Source organism: Peromyscus californicus, unplaced genomic scaffold (assembly GCF_007827085.1).
Source record: "Peromyscus californicus insignis strain IS unplaced genomic scaffold, ASM782708v3 Scaffold_4__1_contigs__length_199733344, whole genome shotgun sequence".
In the NCBI taxonomy this organism is placed as follows: Eukaryota; Metazoa; Chordata; class Mammalia; order Rodentia; family Cricetidae; genus Peromyscus; species Peromyscus californicus.
The window spans coordinates 80,202,401-80,220,950 of NW_026294562.1; the positions used below are offsets into that span (position 1 = coordinate 80,202,401).

General features: G+C 47.8%; 1 protein-coding gene across 5 annotated transcripts in view; it reads right to left on the reverse strand.

The window, feature by feature from the left end:
- Nucleotides 1-3,978: 3,978 nt before the first annotated feature.
- The window catches only part of Slc5a11 (solute carrier family 5 member 11), a 59,496-nt gene continuing 44,924 nt past the window's right edge, over nucleotides 3,979-18,550 (reverse strand). For 4 of the 5 annotated variants that reach the window (XM_052712321.1, XM_052712322.1, XM_052712320.1 and 1 more), the window contains 5 exons: nucleotides 16,048-16,155; nucleotides 15,612-15,762; nucleotides 12,666-12,834; nucleotides 10,638-10,853; nucleotides 8,296-10,045 (listed from right to left, as the gene is read on the reverse strand). In XM_052712321.1, the coding sequence (XP_052568281.1) occupies nucleotides 9,644-10,045; nucleotides 10,638-10,853; nucleotides 12,666-12,834; nucleotides 15,612-15,762; nucleotides 16,048-16,155 (1,046 nt within the window). In that variant the 3' untranslated portion in view covers nucleotides 8,296-9,643. The other variant, XM_052712323.1, reaches the window with a different exon arrangement.

Genomic DNA, 18,550 nt, shown 5'->3' on the forward strand with positions numbered 1-18,550 from the left:
GTCAGGAACTGTGACTTTCATGGGAATTCTCTTTTCCAGTAACCTGGACGTTCTCCTGCCCTGTCTAAGAGTAAGACTCCTGGGAAGAGCAGAATGGGGGATTGGACCTGTGAGGCTGTCAGTGACCCCTCCCCGTGGCCCACATAGGGTGGCTTTCTTGGTAACAGCGAGGGGCAGACACTGACAGAGTTAGATGCCTGGAACTGCGTATTAATTGAGATAATCTGTGACCTCCTCTGGCTTAGAAGACACTGTGACTGGGCACAGTACCTGCCTGCTTCGAATCCCAGCACTCACGAGGCAAGAGCATCATGAGTTCAGGCCAGTCTGAGCTGTAACCACCCCACAAAATAAATATACATATGTGTATGTAGTGTCATTTTATACACACACACACACACACACACATCTAAACAAGAACAATCGTATTTCTCTTCCCTCAAAGTTCCCTCCACTTCCAAAGTACTTTAAAGCGCTTCATTTTAATTACACTGAAGATATGAAACATTTTTCTCCACCTTTTAAATTTGTGTCCTGGGGGCTGGAGAGATGGCTCAACAGTTAAGAGCAGTTGTTCCTCTTACAGAGGATGCAGGTTCGATTCCCAGCACCCACATTAGCGCACACAACCGTCTGTAACTCCAGATCCAGGGGATCCAATGCCCTCTTCTGACCTCCACGAATATCAGACACCCATGTGGTGTACATACATGAATACAAACAAAACACACATAAATCTTGTAAAAAGATAAGTCTTAAAGTTTCTGTCTGCTGAAGGCTCCCTCTTCTTCCCTTGTTTTTGACTTTACTACAGAACCAGCCAAGCCTGTGGAGGGTTTCTTTGCAGGTTGTACTTAGCATTGCACCCTCTTCCGTGGAGAGCTCTGCATGGGCAGTGCCGGCAGCACCCTGACGATAACCCCACTGTGATGCCACAGCTGTCACTCTGGGGAGAGGCCAGGGCTGAGGATAAGGACAGGTCATACTCATTCTTCCTGCCTGTGCCTCGTGCCTGCTGTCTGTGTTTCTACAACATGCCACATTCACATCATTTGCTTGTGGTACCCAGTCTTAAGTCTTGGCTGCCCAGTCCTCAGAAAAATATGAACGTTTGACTCCACGTATGTCAAAACAAACAAACAAACAAACGAGCGAACAAACCTGAAGCTACTACCATCCATCCTCATCGAGGGCCAGGCACCCAGCGGCTCAGCGCTCAGGCTTCAGAGTTACACCCAAGGCTCTCCAGATGCGGAACCAAGCATGGCACCTGGCTCTCTTTCCTTCTCTATAAGGACTTGCAATGCCTCCTGCAGCTGCAGAGGGAGTTGCTTGTGCCCTTTCATGGCACTGCACGTAGCAGAGTGCTTACCCGTCTGTCCCGCGGCGGCATCTCCGGCAGTTCAGAAAAATGATGGTCTCCCGAAATACGCTTCTGGAATCTGCGATGCTTCTGGAATCTGCCTTTCAGATGGTTTCCCTCTCTTTTCCGCGGTTTCTCAAGAGCTCGGGCTGTGTGCTCAGAATGCTCTATGGCCACACATAACACCAGGGTCATGGACCTATTCCTCTTCCCACTCTCCAATGCCCACTCGGCCTTCTGGAAGGAGCCTGCTCTTGATCCCACTCAGTGAAAGCCACCAGATGTCAGAGGTGATCTGCTCCCTAGAACTGGTTCCCTGGTGGGAATAGATCCCTCTTCTTAGGGCTCCACCCTGCAATGTGAGCTCATTTGAAGGTGTTGAGACAAAGCTTCCTCTGGTTGCTTGTCTGTGGTCTGCCTTCAGCCTTCCCTCCATGCTGTAGAGCCTCCACCCTGTTCCAGATTCTGCTGCTTCATCCCATTACACCAGAGTCCACATGGGCTCTCAGGCTCACAGTCTTCACTAGCGTCTAGACCAGTGTCTTCCACTTTTATTGTGTAACGTTGGTGGAGCTAGGAAGGAGGAGAAATGGGCCGGCAGGGCGAAGCCACTGGCCCTGGGCAGCCACACAGTACCAACTGTCCACACTCCAGTGAGTGTACCTCTCTGGCCAGTGTGGATTTGCACAGCTGTGAACATTCACAAGCCCCTTATCCAGAAGGCAGGGCCATCTCTCCTGGCACAGTGCTTAGGCTCTCTAGGTAACAATCAGTACTTACCATGCATGCCAGAGAAAACCAGCCTGTGAAGGAAGGAATCTATAATTGTACTGGGAGGCAGGTAGAAAAGCTGAAGGGGGTTTCCAAGAGTCTCCACATGTCCTTGGGGTTGTTTTGTGCTATCTCCTCACAGTAAGTTGCTTTATTTATTTTGTTTGTGTTTTGCATAAAGTTTGCTGCGTTGGTTCTTGTTGCAGCCTACCAAATGCCTCCTACTCACTAGTCTGGAGAAACTGAGGGCTTCCCATCTGCAGGCTTCCCGTGGCCTGTCCACCCCACACAGCCATCAGTCACCTGCACTTCCTTCCACTCCCCATCGCTCAACCTGTCCCCTTCACACCTCACACCTGCCAGTGATGGTTCTCTGACAGATGACCACATACATCCCAGCTCCTGGGGTCAGGGGCTAGGCAAAGCTCAGCTAGGACCTCTGCTCGGGGTCTCAAGGCTGCTGTGAAGTGTCAGGTAGGGGCTGGGATTTCATCGGGAGGCGGTACTGGGGGAGGAAGATTTCCCCACCCCAGGCAGGTTGTCAGACTTCATTTCTTGGTGTTTGTGGCCACAAGCCTAAGGCCCTGACTTCTTTTTGGCCCTCATTTGGAGGTGGCAGCTCCTGGAAGTGGCTTCAGTTCCTCGACTTGTTTTGCATGGCTCAGTGACTGCTTCATCCAGCAAGCCAAGGAGTCTCCATAGTGAGTCAGCTAACAAGACTGTCTTAAGTGTTTTTATTTTAGATTTATTTATTTTGTGAGTATGAGTGTTTGCCTGCTTGTGTTGCCACATGTGTACCTGATGCCCACAGAGGTCAGAAGAGGGTATTGGGTCCCCTGAAACTGGAGTTACGAATGTGAGCCACCATGTGGGTTCTGAGAACCCAAACTAGACCTTCTACAAGCACAGGTGCCCTTAACTGCTGGGCATCTCTCCAGCCCAGCAGGCTTTTTGTCATTACTTAATGTGGCCGTGTGTGTGCAGGTGAGTGTTCAGGTGAGTGTTTGTGTGTGCAGGTGAGTGTTCAGGTGTGTGTGTGTGCAGGTGAATGTTCAGGTGTGTGTGTGTGCAGGTGAGTGTGTTTGCATGTGCAGGTGAGTGTTCAGGTGTGTGTGTGCAGGTGTACGTGCAGGTGAGTGTGTTTGTGTGTGTGGGTGAGTGTGGGCATGAAGACCAGAGAACAACTGACATTCCTCAGGAGCAGTCCACCTTGTTAAGACGAGTCCCTCATTGGCCTGAAGCTCTCTGCATAGGCTGGGCTGGCTGGCCTGTGAGCCCCAGGGGTCTGCTTGTCTCACCTCCCCAGAACTAGGATTGTAAGTGTCCACTCCCATGCCCGGCCTTTTATTCAGGTTCTGGGGCTCAAACTCATGTCAAGCACTGTATGAACTAAGCTGTCTCCTCAGCCCGAGACAGTCATGTACAATCTAATCATTACACATAAGACATAGCGGTGACATCCCATGGCCATTGCCATCGTCTGTGGTTTACAGGCAAGTCACAGGTTCTTCCCACATGCAAAGGAAGGGAACAAGGCAGAAAAGGACCACTGAACTTCATCCATCCATCCGCCAGTACATTAAAGGTCACCACGAATGACACATGAGGCTGTATTTGAGAAGGGGAGTGCTTCATCAAGCTTGTTTCCATCCTTTCTGCCTGAATCTACGTTCATTCCTTGTACACAAACTGTACTTGAGTGAGGAAAAAAAAAAAAAGGAAAGAAAGAAAAAGAAAAATGTAGATGAATTGCTATTCGGTCTTAGTAATAAAAACCCAGAGCCAGATATTGGGGTAAAAAGCTGAGAGATCAGAAAAGCAGAAAGAAGCCAGCCACAGTCTCACCACTTGGAGATCCTCTTTATTAGGTTGCACAATATTGGGGGTCACAACATATCACCACACTTCCCCTTTTTTGTCTAAAACAAAAAAAATTAGAAAAAGTTATAACTAATATAAGAAGCACTATATATAATAAGTACAATAACTATATACAATAGAAAAAAAGCTCAAGTGGGTGGCGCCTGAGGAGGGATGGCTGTGAAGTGGACCTAGGGAGATGAGGCTAGAGCGGCAGGTGGAGCTAGAGTTGGGAGATGAGACCAGAGTGGGAGATGGAATCAACCAGAGGAGGAATCAGTGAGAGGTGGTGAAGACAATGAGTGACAGAGATGGAGTCAATGGGGGTGGGGGGTGGGGGGAGTGAGGTCAGAGGAAGATGGAATCAGGAAGTAAAACCAGAGCAGAAGGAGGGGCTAGAGTAAGCGGTAGCTGCTCTTGCAGAGGACCAGGGTTCGGTTCCCAGTGCTCATGCGAATGCTGACAGCCATTTGGAACTCCAGTTTGTGGTTGAGGAGGGGTTCTGAGCCCCTCTTGGGCTTGCACAGGTGGTACACATATGTACGTGAGGAAAAACATTCATATATATAAAAATAAATCTTTAAGAAGTGGTAGGCTTAAGAAGCAGAGGCAAGGGGCTCTCTCTGAGTTCAAGGCCTGCCAGGGCTACAAAGCAAGTTCCAGGTGAGTCAGAGCCACACAGTGGGACCCTATCTCAGAAACAACAGCGAATGTGCCAAGGAGAAGGGGTAGAAAATGGTGAGGCTGTGGCTGAAGGCAGCAAAAGGCAAGGGAGGAGGCTGGTGAGGGCAGGAGGAGCTGGGCATGGAGGGCCTGTACCGGGAGTTTATCAGCTTCCCAAGGAGAGTGCGGTGAAGAGCTGGGGAGAGAAGGTTTGTATTTTACATCTCCACAAGCCTATGTTGTAGAAGAAACAGACCTGGGTGGAGGTGAGACTGGATGGGGAGACCCCTTTAGAACTGGTGCTGACATTGGCCCACGTTAAGGACAGTGGGGAGTGGACAGTTGGGCACTTTTCTCGGGAGGCAGAAGTAGCGTGATCTGGCTGATTCTGAGCCCTCCCCAGACTTGAGAGTTGACTGTAAGAGCTGCCCAGTTATAATGAAGGACTTGGAAGGTCTCCTCCATGAGCTCTGACTACAGGTTACTACGCTGGCACAGACATAGTTGTAGCACTAAACTTAACAGTCTTATTAATAAAAAAAAATCCGAGGCCAGGTATGGGGTGAACGCTGGAAGATCAGAGAAGCAGAACAAGCCACAGCTTCCTCACCTCACCAATGCCTCAGCGTGTGTTATTTCCTCAGACTGAAAGCCTTTGAGTCCTCATCCAAGTGGATCTCAGCTGAACTGCTGCTCAGAGCCTAAAAGCTTAACCTGCCCTAGTTCCTGGTCCTCACGCCTTATCTTATATACCTTTCTGCTTTCTGCTATCACTTCCCGGGATTAAAGGCGTGAGTCACTATGCCTGACTGTTTCCAGTGTGGCTTTGAACTCACGGAGATCCGGATGTATCTCTGCTCCCAAGTGATAGGATTAAAGGTGTGTGTGCTACTATTTTCTGGCCTCTGTATCTAGTGGTTGTTCTGTCCTCTGACTCCAGATAAGTTTATTAGGGTGCACAATATTTTGGGGAACACAATATCACCACCATGTGTTCCATGGTATAAGGGACTTGGGCAGGAGTGAGAAGACAGGCTGGCTAAAGGTGATCGGTGGTAGCTAGAAGGTATGGAGCCAGGTTACATGTGTGTTCTTGAGGTTGCCACCCATTTACCCAGCAGACGCTATTCCAGACATCAGTATGACACCCTCTGCCTTCATGCAATCAATGTTCACTGCATTTGAGCAGTTAAATATTTGTGTGTGTGTGTGTGTGTGTGTGTGTGTGTGTGTGTGTGTGTGTGTGTGTGTGTGTGATGGCTGCTCATGTTTGTAGATGTGCATCCAGAGGCCAATATCAGGTGTCTTCTTCAATTGCTTTTCCATCTTATGTTTTGAGATATAGTTTCTCACTGCACCTGAAACTCACTGACTAGACTAGGCTGGTTGGTCACCAAGCCCCAAGGATCCTCCTGTCCGCCTCTGTAGCAGACATGTAGCGATTATGGATGTACACCTGGCTTTTAAGGTGGGTGCTGGGACTGTGATCTCAGGTCCTCGTGTTTCTACAGAAGTGCTCTGCTGACTGAGCTCTCTTCCCAAGCCCTTGGTATATTTTGAATGCACATGCCATCGGAGGGCGCTAAGTAAGGAAGGCTTTCTAGAAGTGATGTCTGTACGTGTCTAAATCCTAGAGTAGGATTTAGGTAGAAGAGAAAGGAGGGATTGTTGTATTGGATGTGGGTTTACGTGGGTCCGTGGAAAAAAGACACAAAGGCACTCTAAGGATTATTTTTAGCTTTTTTCCAGCTGCAGAGGGATCAGCCTCTGGCAGACTGACTCACTGGCTTAGCAAAGGGCCTTTTTATTGTTACACAATTCACACCTTTAACAAATCAATTTCCATATACCAATACCTCTTATCTAAGCTCCCCAAAGAGACAATGCCAAATGCAAATTCTCAGGAGACATCTCAGTTTGCCAGTCCTCCGAGAACCGAGGACCATTCCCTCCTTTGGCTCCTGGAGAGGAAGACTTACTCTTTTCTGTGGACTTAACCCTTGAGCCCTTTTGCCTCCCAAGTCATCTTGGGCTCTTGCCAGGATCCAGCTTTATGGGTCTGGCTAGGAATTGTGTAAGCCATAAGCTCCCCACGTGCCCTTCTGGGAGGTCTTAGGGAGCCTTTTGTCCAGACTGTTGTTTGGATTAGTGTTAAAGGTACACACTGACTAATGACTCCCATTGGGCCAGCTGGTCCCTGTCGCCATGGCTATCACCTAGAAACTCACTGGATGAGTAGGTGGCCAAGTGACTCCTGTTTTCCTTTGAAATCCCTGGAAATTAGAGTCTCAGGAGAGTTGGGTGGGGCCTGTAAGTAGCTCCACCCATCGTCTCTTTATATTAGGTCTGGACAGCTTGTGTCTGAGGGATACCTCAGAGGTGGCATTGCTCTTAGCTGTCCTGTACACTGCAAAAGCCAATCTGAATCATTCCATCAGGGCCCAGAAGAAAGAAGCTGCTGGAGAAGGCCCCACACAGACCGAGGTCCTGGACATCCCAGGCCCCCAACCAGAGGCTTCATGCAGGTGGATCTTCCCAGCTGTCTGCTGAGAAGGCTCTTCCTGTGGAATTAAGAAGCCAACTTTTCAAAGCTAGAATGTTTGAGAAAGATTTATTTTTATTTTTGTACATGTGTGTGTTCGTGTGTGTGTGTGCGCGCGCGTGTGTGTGTGTGTGTGTGTGTGTGTGTGTGTGTGTGTGTGTGCACATATATGCAAATGCATTGGAGTGGCCACACAAAGGTGTTGGATCCCTAGAGCTGGAGTTACTGGGGGATCCTGGGAACCAATCTGGTCCTCTGCAGGAGCAGCAAAGAGCTCCTAACTTCTGAGACATCTCTCCAGCCACTAAGCTAAAATTCAAGAAGTGCACACAGTTACCTCATCTTTTTTTCCTTTTCTTTTCTTTATATATATATATTTTGAGGCAGGGTTTCATGTAGCCCAGGCAGGCTGACCTTGACCCTAAACTCCTGTTCCTCTTGCCTCTACCTCCTAGGTGCTGGGATTACAGATGTGCACCACTGTTCAGGTGTTTTGTGTTTTTGTTTTGTTTCTTGTTTGAGACAGAGTCTGTCTATGTAGCCCAAACTGACCTCAAACTTGGAATCCTAATTCAGAAAGGGCTGGGATTACAGACACGTGCCACCATGCAGCCCCTGAGTTTTAGTGCCTGAGGTTTCAGGGCACTGCACACGTGTGTTTCCCACAAACTCTAAGCAGGACGAGTACCACAGTGAGAAAAGCTCCAGGGCCAGCCGTTCCTTTCAAGAAGAAAATGCCAATAGGGTCGTCAGCAATACCTCTGAAGCTTTATGGCAAACAAACAAACACAGGCTTTATTATCATTTTGTTTTCTATTGTTAAAAAAAAAAAAATAACAAGGCACTGAAAACACACAGAGAGCTTGGATTCCCCGGACTCCCCCGTGTTAAGCAAAGTAGCCCCAGAGGAAGATGGCGCAGCTGATGCACACAAGGCAGTTGACGTCTAGCACGGTTTTCACCAGGGGATTTTCCTCCAAGGAAACTATGACAGGTTCTGCTTTGCTTGGGGGCTCCTCTTTGTCCTTTTCCATTCCACAGAGCCACAGCATAGCCTTCAGCACCTTGGACTGTTTGCGGGACACATCCTCTAGAAAGAACCCAGCAAAGGAAGGTCACAAGGGAGCTGCCTGTCCTCAGGAGGAAGAAGAGGATCGACAACATGTGTTCATGCACTGAGATATGGAATCCATGTTCTTCTGCTGGAAGGCATGGTCAGCCTTCGTATTTGGAGGTTTAACCGAACATGAGCAGGATAATTCAGAGGAGTACAGACTTGTTCATCATCCGTCCCTAAACAATACAGCATAACTTCCACAGCACTGACCTTGTATGAGGTGTTTAGAGATGAGTTCAAATACACAGGATGTACACATGGTATATGCAAATGCTGTGGCATTTGTGGGTGCACATGTGTGTGAGTGTATATGTATTGCCTGCACGTGAGCCGGAGGACAACCTCCTATGTCATTCTTCTGGAGTTGGGTTCCTTTCTGTTTTTTGAGACACCTTTTCACTGGCCCGGAACTCAGTAAGTATGTTAGGCTGACTGGCAGATGAGCCCCACTGATTTTGGGAGGGCAGGGGCTGGCTCCACCTTCCAGGTGCACATGCCACCGTAACCCTGTAGTTTGGTTTTTTTTTTTCAACATGAGTTTGGGGCATCAAATTCAGATCTTGATGCTTTCAAGGCAAGCACTTTACTGGCATCTATCTTCCCAGCCCCTGCTTTGCCGTTCCATACAAGGGGCTTGATCATCTACAGATTTGAGGACCCCTGTGGTCCTGGGATCAGATTCTCTCAGGCACTGAGGAACAACTAAATCCATTAGTACCTTAAGTCTATAAGATTATCACTGTCTTCAGATGAAGAAATCAAGGCTCACACTAACTTTAGCAAAGCCACATGGCAGGTAGTGGCCAAGATGGGCTTAGGACCTAGCTCTGTTCCTCTCTGTATCACAATGCCTTGGGAGAGGATGAAGAACTTGGGGCACTTTGTGTAATGCTATTTCTCTCTGTGGAGCTCAGGCTGCACACCCAGAAGCTTACACCTGAGTGAGGGGAAGTTTGTTTACACATAGAAAATGATGACAGTGTCTTCACTTCTGCAAAGAAAATCTATGACCTGGAGTTTCCTGTTTTCTAGGCTGAGTGGCCGAGCATGCATAAGGCCCTTGGTTCAATCCCTAGCATTGGAAGAAAAAAAAGAAAAGTTCAAGAAAAAAAATACCTGTGGAGTTTCTTACCTTGAGTTGACATAGGTTAGTATCCATGATATTTTTTTTAATGATAACCTGAACCTTCATACCATGGAGATAACTTGCCGTGTCAACATGGAAGCCTGGTGTCGCCAGATTTTCCCATGGTTCAAGAGATGGAAATTTAGGATCTCATGTGAAGTCTCCACATTTTAAAATGTTAACTCACATTGTATAAGTGAGCTAAACTGAAATAAGTGATTTGAAGATTACTGTAGTCTCCACCCTATGGTGTAGGTTTTCATGAAGTCTTGTTAGGCTCTGGGTTTGCTGTTCATGTGTCTCTGGGGAGTCCCCTCTGGTGGGTGGGGAAGACCAGGCATCAGAGCCAGGGGATGCTGAAATTCTGACATAATCTTCCCTGAATGCATAATGGTTCCTAAGCTCTACTATAACCGAGACCAGAGGCAACTCACGGCTATGGGCTTTGCTCTTATTTTCTTGAATTGTCTCCAACTGGATGCTGGTGCTGGCGGCCTCTGTAGTCCCATTCTGAGGAAGGGTTGTAGTCAGGGGGTTTGCCAGTGGCACTGGCTCCTTCTGGACCACAGGCTCATGACGAGTAAACCAAGTCAGGCGGCTGACCTGAGAAGCAGAGGCAATGTGAAACTCAGATGGAAGCTGCCATTTTTCCTCCCTTCCCCCAACCCAGCATCTACCTCAGCCTTCATGTTGGACACCGACTGCTCATGGTGTGCCTTCTCCTCCAAGCAGCTTCAATTCCCTCCACTCCTCAGAGCCAAAGGTTGTACCTTTTTCTTGCTCCCCTGTCCTCTGATAGCCCTCCTCTGTCCTAGCCCTAGGGTACTGTGTGAGCCATAGACTTGGCCCTTCAGCTCAGCCTTTCTTCTGGTTCAAGAACAAGGTCGCACCTGAGCTGATTGGAGCTGCTAAGAACCAGGATCAGGACTGCTTATGGCTTTACTTAATGGCAGCTTAAAAAAAAAAAAAAAAAAAAAAAAAAGGTAGGGGGCACAGCCCTCGGAACTCCTTGGCCTGAGAATTGAAGCAGAAATGAGAAATGGAGTCTGATGATCTTTTCTGAGTTCTGCATCGACATGTCCCCAAAGCCCCACTCTGGACTTTCTGAACATTCAATTATCTTGCTTAAGCCCAGAGTCCCCATTCTGTCCCTTTTGGTGTGTCTCAGAGGCTGTGCCTGTCAACCCAAATGTACCATCTCTTTGGAGGGTGTTTCTGTGAACCAGCTCACGGTGATCACAGTGATGAGGGTGGCAGAAGACAGAATCATGGAGAAGTAGAGATAGTGGACATCCTTCACCACAGCTGGGCGATCATCGGGCTGGTCACACCGAGGCTGCACGTAGATAAAGTCCAGGACCAGCCTGACCAATCCTAGCAGCAGGCCCAAGATCAGACCTGAGAAGGCACCCTGCAAAACCAGAGTAAAGCCATCTTAAGGACGCCAAGGGCACCAAAACTTCAAGAAGCCATTTCAAGAGCTTGTCTTTCTTATGATGCTCACTATATTGCAAAGATGTGGAACTATATACCTGTTCATCTTCTACAAATACAGTCAGCCTTTGGTATCCTAAAGGGTCAGGACCCATAGATAACAAAGTCCATAGCTGTTCAAGTCCCTTGTATAGAATGGCATAGTGTTTGCATGTGGCCTATGCGTATCCACTTACATAATTTAAATCGTCTTTAGATACATATAATTTACATATAATACCCAGTGCAATGTGAATATTATGTAAATAGTCAGTGCACTATATTATTTAGAGCAGTGGTTCTCAACCTTCCTAATACTGTGAACCTTTAATATAATTCCTCATGTTGTGGCGACCACAAAATTATTTTCATTGCTACTTCATAATTTTTTTTGCTATTGTTATGAATTTTAATGTAAATATCTGTTTTCTGATGGTCTTGGGCAACCCCTGTGAAAGCGTCATTTGACTCCCAAAGGGGTCATCACCCATAGGTTGAGAACCATTAATTTAGAGGTTAATATCAGAAAAAAAAATGTCTGTACTTGCTCAGTAGGGACACAACTTTTTTTCCTTTCAAATATTTTTATTCTGCTGTTGGTTGAATCTGGTTGAACTCACAGATGCAGATGCCCAACTATAATGAACTGATTACATATGACACACTCACTCCTTTCTAACTTGGCTTCTCTAGTGCTGGCAAGAGTGTGTCATGAAGCCAAGTATGGTGGTTAAAACCTGTAACACCCATAATCAGGAAGATTGTGAGTTGGAGGTCAACCTGAGTGTGGTAGTTAGGTTTGTCAACTTGACAGAACTTAGACTCACTTGAGAAAAGAGGCTCAGTGAGGAACTGTCTTGACCAGGTTTGTCTGTGGGTCTGTCTGTAGGATTGTCTTGAGGTAGGAAGACTCATCTTGAAGGTGCAGCACATTTCCTGTTCTGGGGCCCAGGGCTGTATTAGAGCAGGCGGCTAGCTGGACACTCAGCATGTGTATATCATCTTCTCTGTGGTGGTTTGAATGAAAATGGACCCATAGGCTCATAGGGAGTGGCACTATTAGGAGGTGTAGCCTTGTTGGAGTAAGTGTGGCATTGTTGGAGGAAGTGTGTCACTGGGGGCGGGCTTTGAGGTCTCAGATGCTCAAGCCAGGCCCAGTGTCTCACAGTCTCTTCCTGCTGCCTGCAGATTCGGATATAGAACTCTCAGCTACCTCTCCAGCACCATGTCTGCCTGTGCTTCCCACCATGATGACAATGGACTAAACCTCTGAACTGTAAGCCAGTCCCCAATGAAATGTTTTCCTTTACAAGAGTTGCTGTGGTCATGGTGTCTCTTCACAGCAATAGAAACCCTCAGACACTTCCTATTCTTGACTGGATGTGATGTGACTGCCTGCTTCAAGCACTTGCTACCTTGACTGTACTGTAGTAACGGACGGTGACCTGGAACTGCAAGCTCATACTCTTTCTCCTCTAAGTTGCTTTTTTGCCAGGATGTTTTAACACAGAAATAGAAATGTCCTACATAGGAAGGCCCTGACTCAAAACAACAAAACACATAAAGACACATCTGAGAACGCCCATCACATCTTTTCAAAAGCCTGACGGCCCCTTCCTACGTGTTCCCACACAGAGCTCGTTCTCCCTAGTGACACTAGAGTCTAGCCCACACAGGCAGACCATTTCCCACCATTTCTCCCAGTGTTCATTGGCAGCACCTGGGTATTGTGTTGCCGATCCAGATTTACCTTTTCATTGGTACGCTTCCAGAAACATCCCATAATGAAGACCACAGCCACCGGTGGCTGTAGGTAAGAGCTGATGGATTGAATGTAGATGAAAAGCTGGCCTCCCTGGCTGGCCTGCACCACAGGGATCCAGAGGATGGAGACCAACACCAGCACAAGCACAAACACCCTGTGAGGAGAGAGGGCAACACAGCTGTCTCCTCTGAACACCTGCTTTCCTCCCTTTATTGTACGGCTTCACTGAGCTGTAAGTTACATGAGACCCATCAGTCCTGAGTGTATGATCCAGTATCCTTCACTAAATCTGCAGAGTCGTGCAACCCAAACGACCATTGACATTGAGCACACCCATCATGCTGAAATGTTCCCTCCCAGAATTTACAGTTTATTCCTCCTGCCTCTGAGTAGTCATGAATATGCTTGCCCCCTCTGTGTTCACCTTTCCTGGAGCTCCCTACAAATGCTCTCTGCCATACGGAATGTGACCTTCAGCTGCTGGCTCAGCTGCATATTGGTCTTTGAGGTCCATATAAGGGGTAACACATATCCATATTTCATACTCCCTTCCTTTTCTGAGACAGGGACTGTCTGTGTAGCTCAGGCTGACTTTGAATATATGACCCTCCTGCCTCTGCCTCCCAAGAGCTGGGATTACATGCATGTGCTAACTCACCAGGGTATTTCATTGAGTTTTAAAAAAAAAAATTATTGGGGCTGGGGAGATGGCTTGGTGGTTAAAACACAGGCTGCTCTTCCAGAGGACCTGGGTTCAAGTTCCAGCTCCCACATGGCAGTTCACCACTGTCTGTACCTACAGTTCCAGGAGATCCAATGCCCTCTTATGGCCTCCAAGGGCACCAGGCACACACATGGTGCACAGACATACATGTAGACCAAACAGTCATACACAGTAAATAAATCTTTAAAATTCTTATTTTGAGCCAGGCATTGGTGGCACACTCTTTAATCCCAGCACTCAGGAGGCAAAGGAAAAAAACAAAATCTTACTTTGTAGGGGGCATTCAGGGTGCATGGCCCTCACGTGGAGGTCAGAGAACTTATGGGTTCTCTTCTTCCACCAGGTGGTGCCTGGGAATCAAACTCAGGCCATCGAACTTGGTAGTAAACGCCCTCACCAGCTAAGCCAGCTCACCAGACCATTTCATCGCTTCTGAAAAGTGCTGTATCATGAACACACCGTTTCTTCCCACTGCTTGTCTTCCACCAGTTGATGAAAGAATTTCTGCCCCCTTCTTTGCAACTGTAAACGACTTGTGTAAACGTCTGTATCCGGGTCTTTGGACATATGTTCTCATTTCTAGGAGTGCAAACTGTCGAATCATCTAGTAAGTTTATGCCTAACGTTTTGAGGAACTGTAGGACAGGCTTTTAAATAGAATCATTCATAGTCCCATCTGTACTGTATAGGAGTTCTAGTATCTCCACTTTTTTGTCTCTTTTTGTTTAAAAATTTTTTTTTTGGAAACAGGGCCTCACTGTGCATCTTAGACTGCCTAGAACCTGCTGTGTGGTCCAGGCTGGTTCCACACTCAAGGTCTTCCTGCATCAGCTTCCCAAGCGCTGGCATGACAGGCATGCACCACTGTGCCTGGCTGTTACTGGCGTTCTAGTGGGGAGAAGTGGTACCTCATGTAATAAATGATGCTGAGCATCTTGTCACGGGCTTGCAGCCATTTCTACATCTTCATTGGTGAAATGTCTGTTCCGCTGTTTTGGTGGTTGGTCACATTATGTTCCAAGAGTTCTTTACATTTTCTAGATTCTTTTTTTTTTTTTTAAAGATTTATTTATTATGTATACAGTGTTCTGCCTGCACACATCCCTGCAGGCCAGAAGAGGGCACCAGATCTCATTACAGATGGTTGTGAGCCACCATGTGGTTGCTGGGAATTGAACTCAGGACCTTTGGAAGAGCAGCCAGTGCTCTTAATCTTTGAGCCATCTCTCCAGCCCCCATTTTCTAGATTCTTAAGCATGTAATGTGGCCTGCAAATAATTTCACCAATCTGTGGCACATCTTTAGATTTCTTTAACGGTGTCTTCTCGAGTGGTCAAGTGCAGTGCATCTGGCTTTCCTTTAGTGGGCTAACATTCAGGGTCATGTCTAAGCACTCTTTCCCTGGACGATGGCTGAGACATCCCTCTACATGCATCTTTTTGAGTGACAGGAGCAGCTTTTTTGTGTCTATTTTCATGACGCTCATTTCTGCTCTCTTACTAGACTTCAGGACTTTGTAGGAGTCTTGGAATAGAAATCAGTCCCCCACACTCCAGAAACCTGCCCCTACCCCACCCCTGTCTTACCCAGCTACCTCCTACCATCCCCCAGATCCCAACCCAGATTGGTGCTTCCCATCTGAATGTCTAGGTCTCCTGATTCCCAGTTGGAACACTCATCAGGGCTTTGATTGTCTGCTTGACTTTTCCTTCCCCTACTTCCAGCACCATGCCAACAGACACACTTCTTTTAGTTCTGTGTTCTACTACTAGAGGACTGATTTTAAATACTGGAACCTTTTTAAAGTACTGGGGTTTTTTTTGTTTTTTGTTTGTTTGTTTGTTTGTTTTTGTTTTTTCCAGACAGGGTTTCTCTGTGTAGTTTTGCGCCTTTCCTGGATCTCGCTCTGTAGACCAGGCTGGCCTCGAACTCACAGAGATTAGATCCGCCTGCCTCTGCCTCCCGAGTGCTAGGATTAAAGGCATGCACCACCACCGCCTGGCTCTAAAGTACTGTTTTAAGTCCTAGAACACAGCAGGTGTTCACAGGACATCTCTTGAATGTATGACTAACTCATGCGGAGTTCCTGCTCCTTGTTGTCAACAGCAGAGGCTGAGCAAGCTTGGGCACATTGGCTTTGCCTGTCTGTGAGCTCAATTCCCTCCTTGCTAGGTGTCCGGGCTTTTCACTACTCTCTATGGCCTTACCTGCCCACAATCATGAGCTCCCTTTCAGATGCCCGTGGCCGGATGTTGGTCCACAGGTCCATGGTGAAGATGGTGCTGGCGCTGTTAAAGATGGAGGTGAGGGAGGACATGAGAGCCGCCACCATCACAGCCATCATGAGCCCACGGAGTCCTGGGGGCAGAAGGGAGGTCTATAGGCCTTGGGCTTTCTCCTGACAGCTTCTGCCTTCTCTTGTGACCCTGTCACCCCAGGCCTAAAGCTAGCTGATCCCGATGGTTCAGCTCTGAGGTAGACCTGCTGGTGGGGTAGTCAGACAAGACTTTGTGGGCCTCCCAAATTCTGGCCTTTGGGTGCCTGTAGCTCTTACATCTTGTCCCTACCTCAGATCAGCACCCAGGCACTATCCTCTTTTCTAGGTGGTCCAGGAGACTAAGTATAGGGGTGAGGGGACATTACCTGTGGGCAAAAGTTCCAGCACAAGTTTAGGATATGCGATGTCTGAACAGCCAGAGGGATTGCTACAGACCTGCTGGCAGATGTCAGGATGAGCACAGGCCACTTGATCTATGGAGGAAATGTAAGCCCAAAGTGAGGCAGACAGGTCCTGAGCCCGGGCCTGGCTACAATTGTGCCAGAACCAGACCAGCACCAAAAGAAGGGTCTATGAGCTTATAGCTGAGAGAAATAGAAAAGAGCCTCAACTCCATGCCCCTTCAGGTTTCTGAGCTCCTGCTGCCCATCTATAGAACTGGGTGATGACATAACTACCTCGTAACATTAGCATGACTGCTGTCTGAAACCACACTGCTAAGAAACTGTTCCATAAGGTTAGAACGACGGGGCTGGCAAGATGTTTGGTCAGTGCTGACAAGGCTGGCAACCTGTTTGATCCCCAGATCCCATGTAGTGGAAGGAGAGAACCAAAGCCCATGTGTGGTCTCTGACCTCTACATGAATTTCATAATGCATGCACACTCATGCACGCATGCGTGTGCACATGCGTGCGCGCGCACACACACACACACACACACACACACACACACACACACACACACACACACACACTTGCCCCCACTCCACCCCCCATATACACACAGTTCAGAAGTTAAATGAAGGGCCGGCAAGCCCGATGACCTTAGTTCAATCCTAATGTGCAATATTATAGAAGGAGAGAACTGACTCCTGCAAGTTGTCCTCTGACCTCACACAGGTGACATGGCACACTTGCATGCCTATGTGTGCGCGCACACACACACACACACACACACACACACACACAAATAACGATTAAAAAATAGGTCAATGGAACCAGGCAGTGATGGCATATGCCTTTAATCCCAGCACTCAGGAGGCAGAGACAGGTGGATCTCTGTGAGTTCGAGGCCAGCCTGGTCTACAGAGCAAGTTCCAGGACAGCCAGAGCTACACAGAGAAACCCTGTCTTGAAAAACCTAATAATAATACTACTACTAATAATAATAATGTCAATGGAAAAAAAGAGTATGACAATTGCCTGAGATAATGCACATTAAAACTTCAGCCCAAGTGTGATCATACATGACATAGTAAAAACACATCACCATTTTCATTGGACCCCAAAGAGAGCTGTGACACCTAATAGCCAGTCATGGGTAGAGTCCTACCTCAGACTTCATCTTCTCAGCTGCTATGGGGACAGTGATTCACAGTGATCTACAGTGAAGTCCCTCCATGATACTTTTTAAAAAATGCTTAACTTTTTTCTTCTTGGCATTGGATCCAGAACTCAGGGCTTTGTGCACACTGGGTGCCCACTCCACTGCTACTGAGATGCATGCCGGCCCTGTCGGTACTTTCAACCCCCCTCCTCCCCTGCCTCCCACAGCTGTTCTAGGGTTCTGGTGCCACCCACTGCTCATGTTAGATTCAAGCTCATTGTGAGTTTCAAACCCTGAGGATCTTTTCTCTCTTAGAAAAAATACTGTATTTTCAAATTATATGTCCATGTATGTGTCTGTGTATGGTCTTGTGTTCGTGAATGCAAGTGTCCACAGAGGCCAGAAAGGGGCATTGGGTGTCCTGGAGCTGGAGTTACAACAGGCAGTTGTGAGCTGCCCAGCCTGGGAGCTGGGAACTGAACTCAGGTCCTCTGGAAATGCATTAAGATCTTCGGTAGGAACCACCTCTCCAGCCCCTTCTTTCTGCATCTTTTTTCAGTTCTTTCCTCTCCCCAGCAGTTCTCTGGTCTCTCCAGTGTGAAGTTGCCCACCCATCCTGGTTCTCTGGTCTCTCCAGTGTGAAGTCGCCCACCCATCCTGGTTCTCTGGCTCGTCTCCACAGTGCACCTCTGCTGTTGCTAGGGTGTGGTTTGGGTTCATGTGTTGGGTGTTTTGGTCCTTAGTGTGGCAATATTGGGAGGTGGTGGGGGCCCTTTAAGAGGCGGAGCTTAGTAGGAGGTCCTGAGGTCATTGGGGGTGTGTCCCTCAGAAGGGGTTAAGACTGGGGTTAAGACTGGGCTCAGGAGATGGCTCAGTCAGTCACATGCTTGCTGAACAAGCTTGGGAACTAGAGTTGAGCTCCCAGCACCCATGTGAAAAGCTTGGCACCGTGGGGCACACTGGTAATGCCAGCATAGGAACGAGGGGTAGGAAAGCAGATAGGAGAATCCCTGGAGCTCACTGGCCAGCCATCCTAGCCAATCAGTGAGCTCCAGGTTCACTGAGAAGCCCCGTCTCTACTAAAATAAGATAGCAACTGAGGAAGACACTTAGTATCATCTTTTGGCCACCACATGTACATGCACACATATGTATGTGTGCCTACACACACACGCAAAAACTTATCCACCCATATGTCACATACATACACATTCCACCCCTCAGAAAAATCAAGGGCTTTTGAGGAAACCAGCGGAGAAGAAAACACTCAACATTCTCACTGCTGGAGCCCAGAAGCCTCCCATTGCTGAAGTTTAAACCTG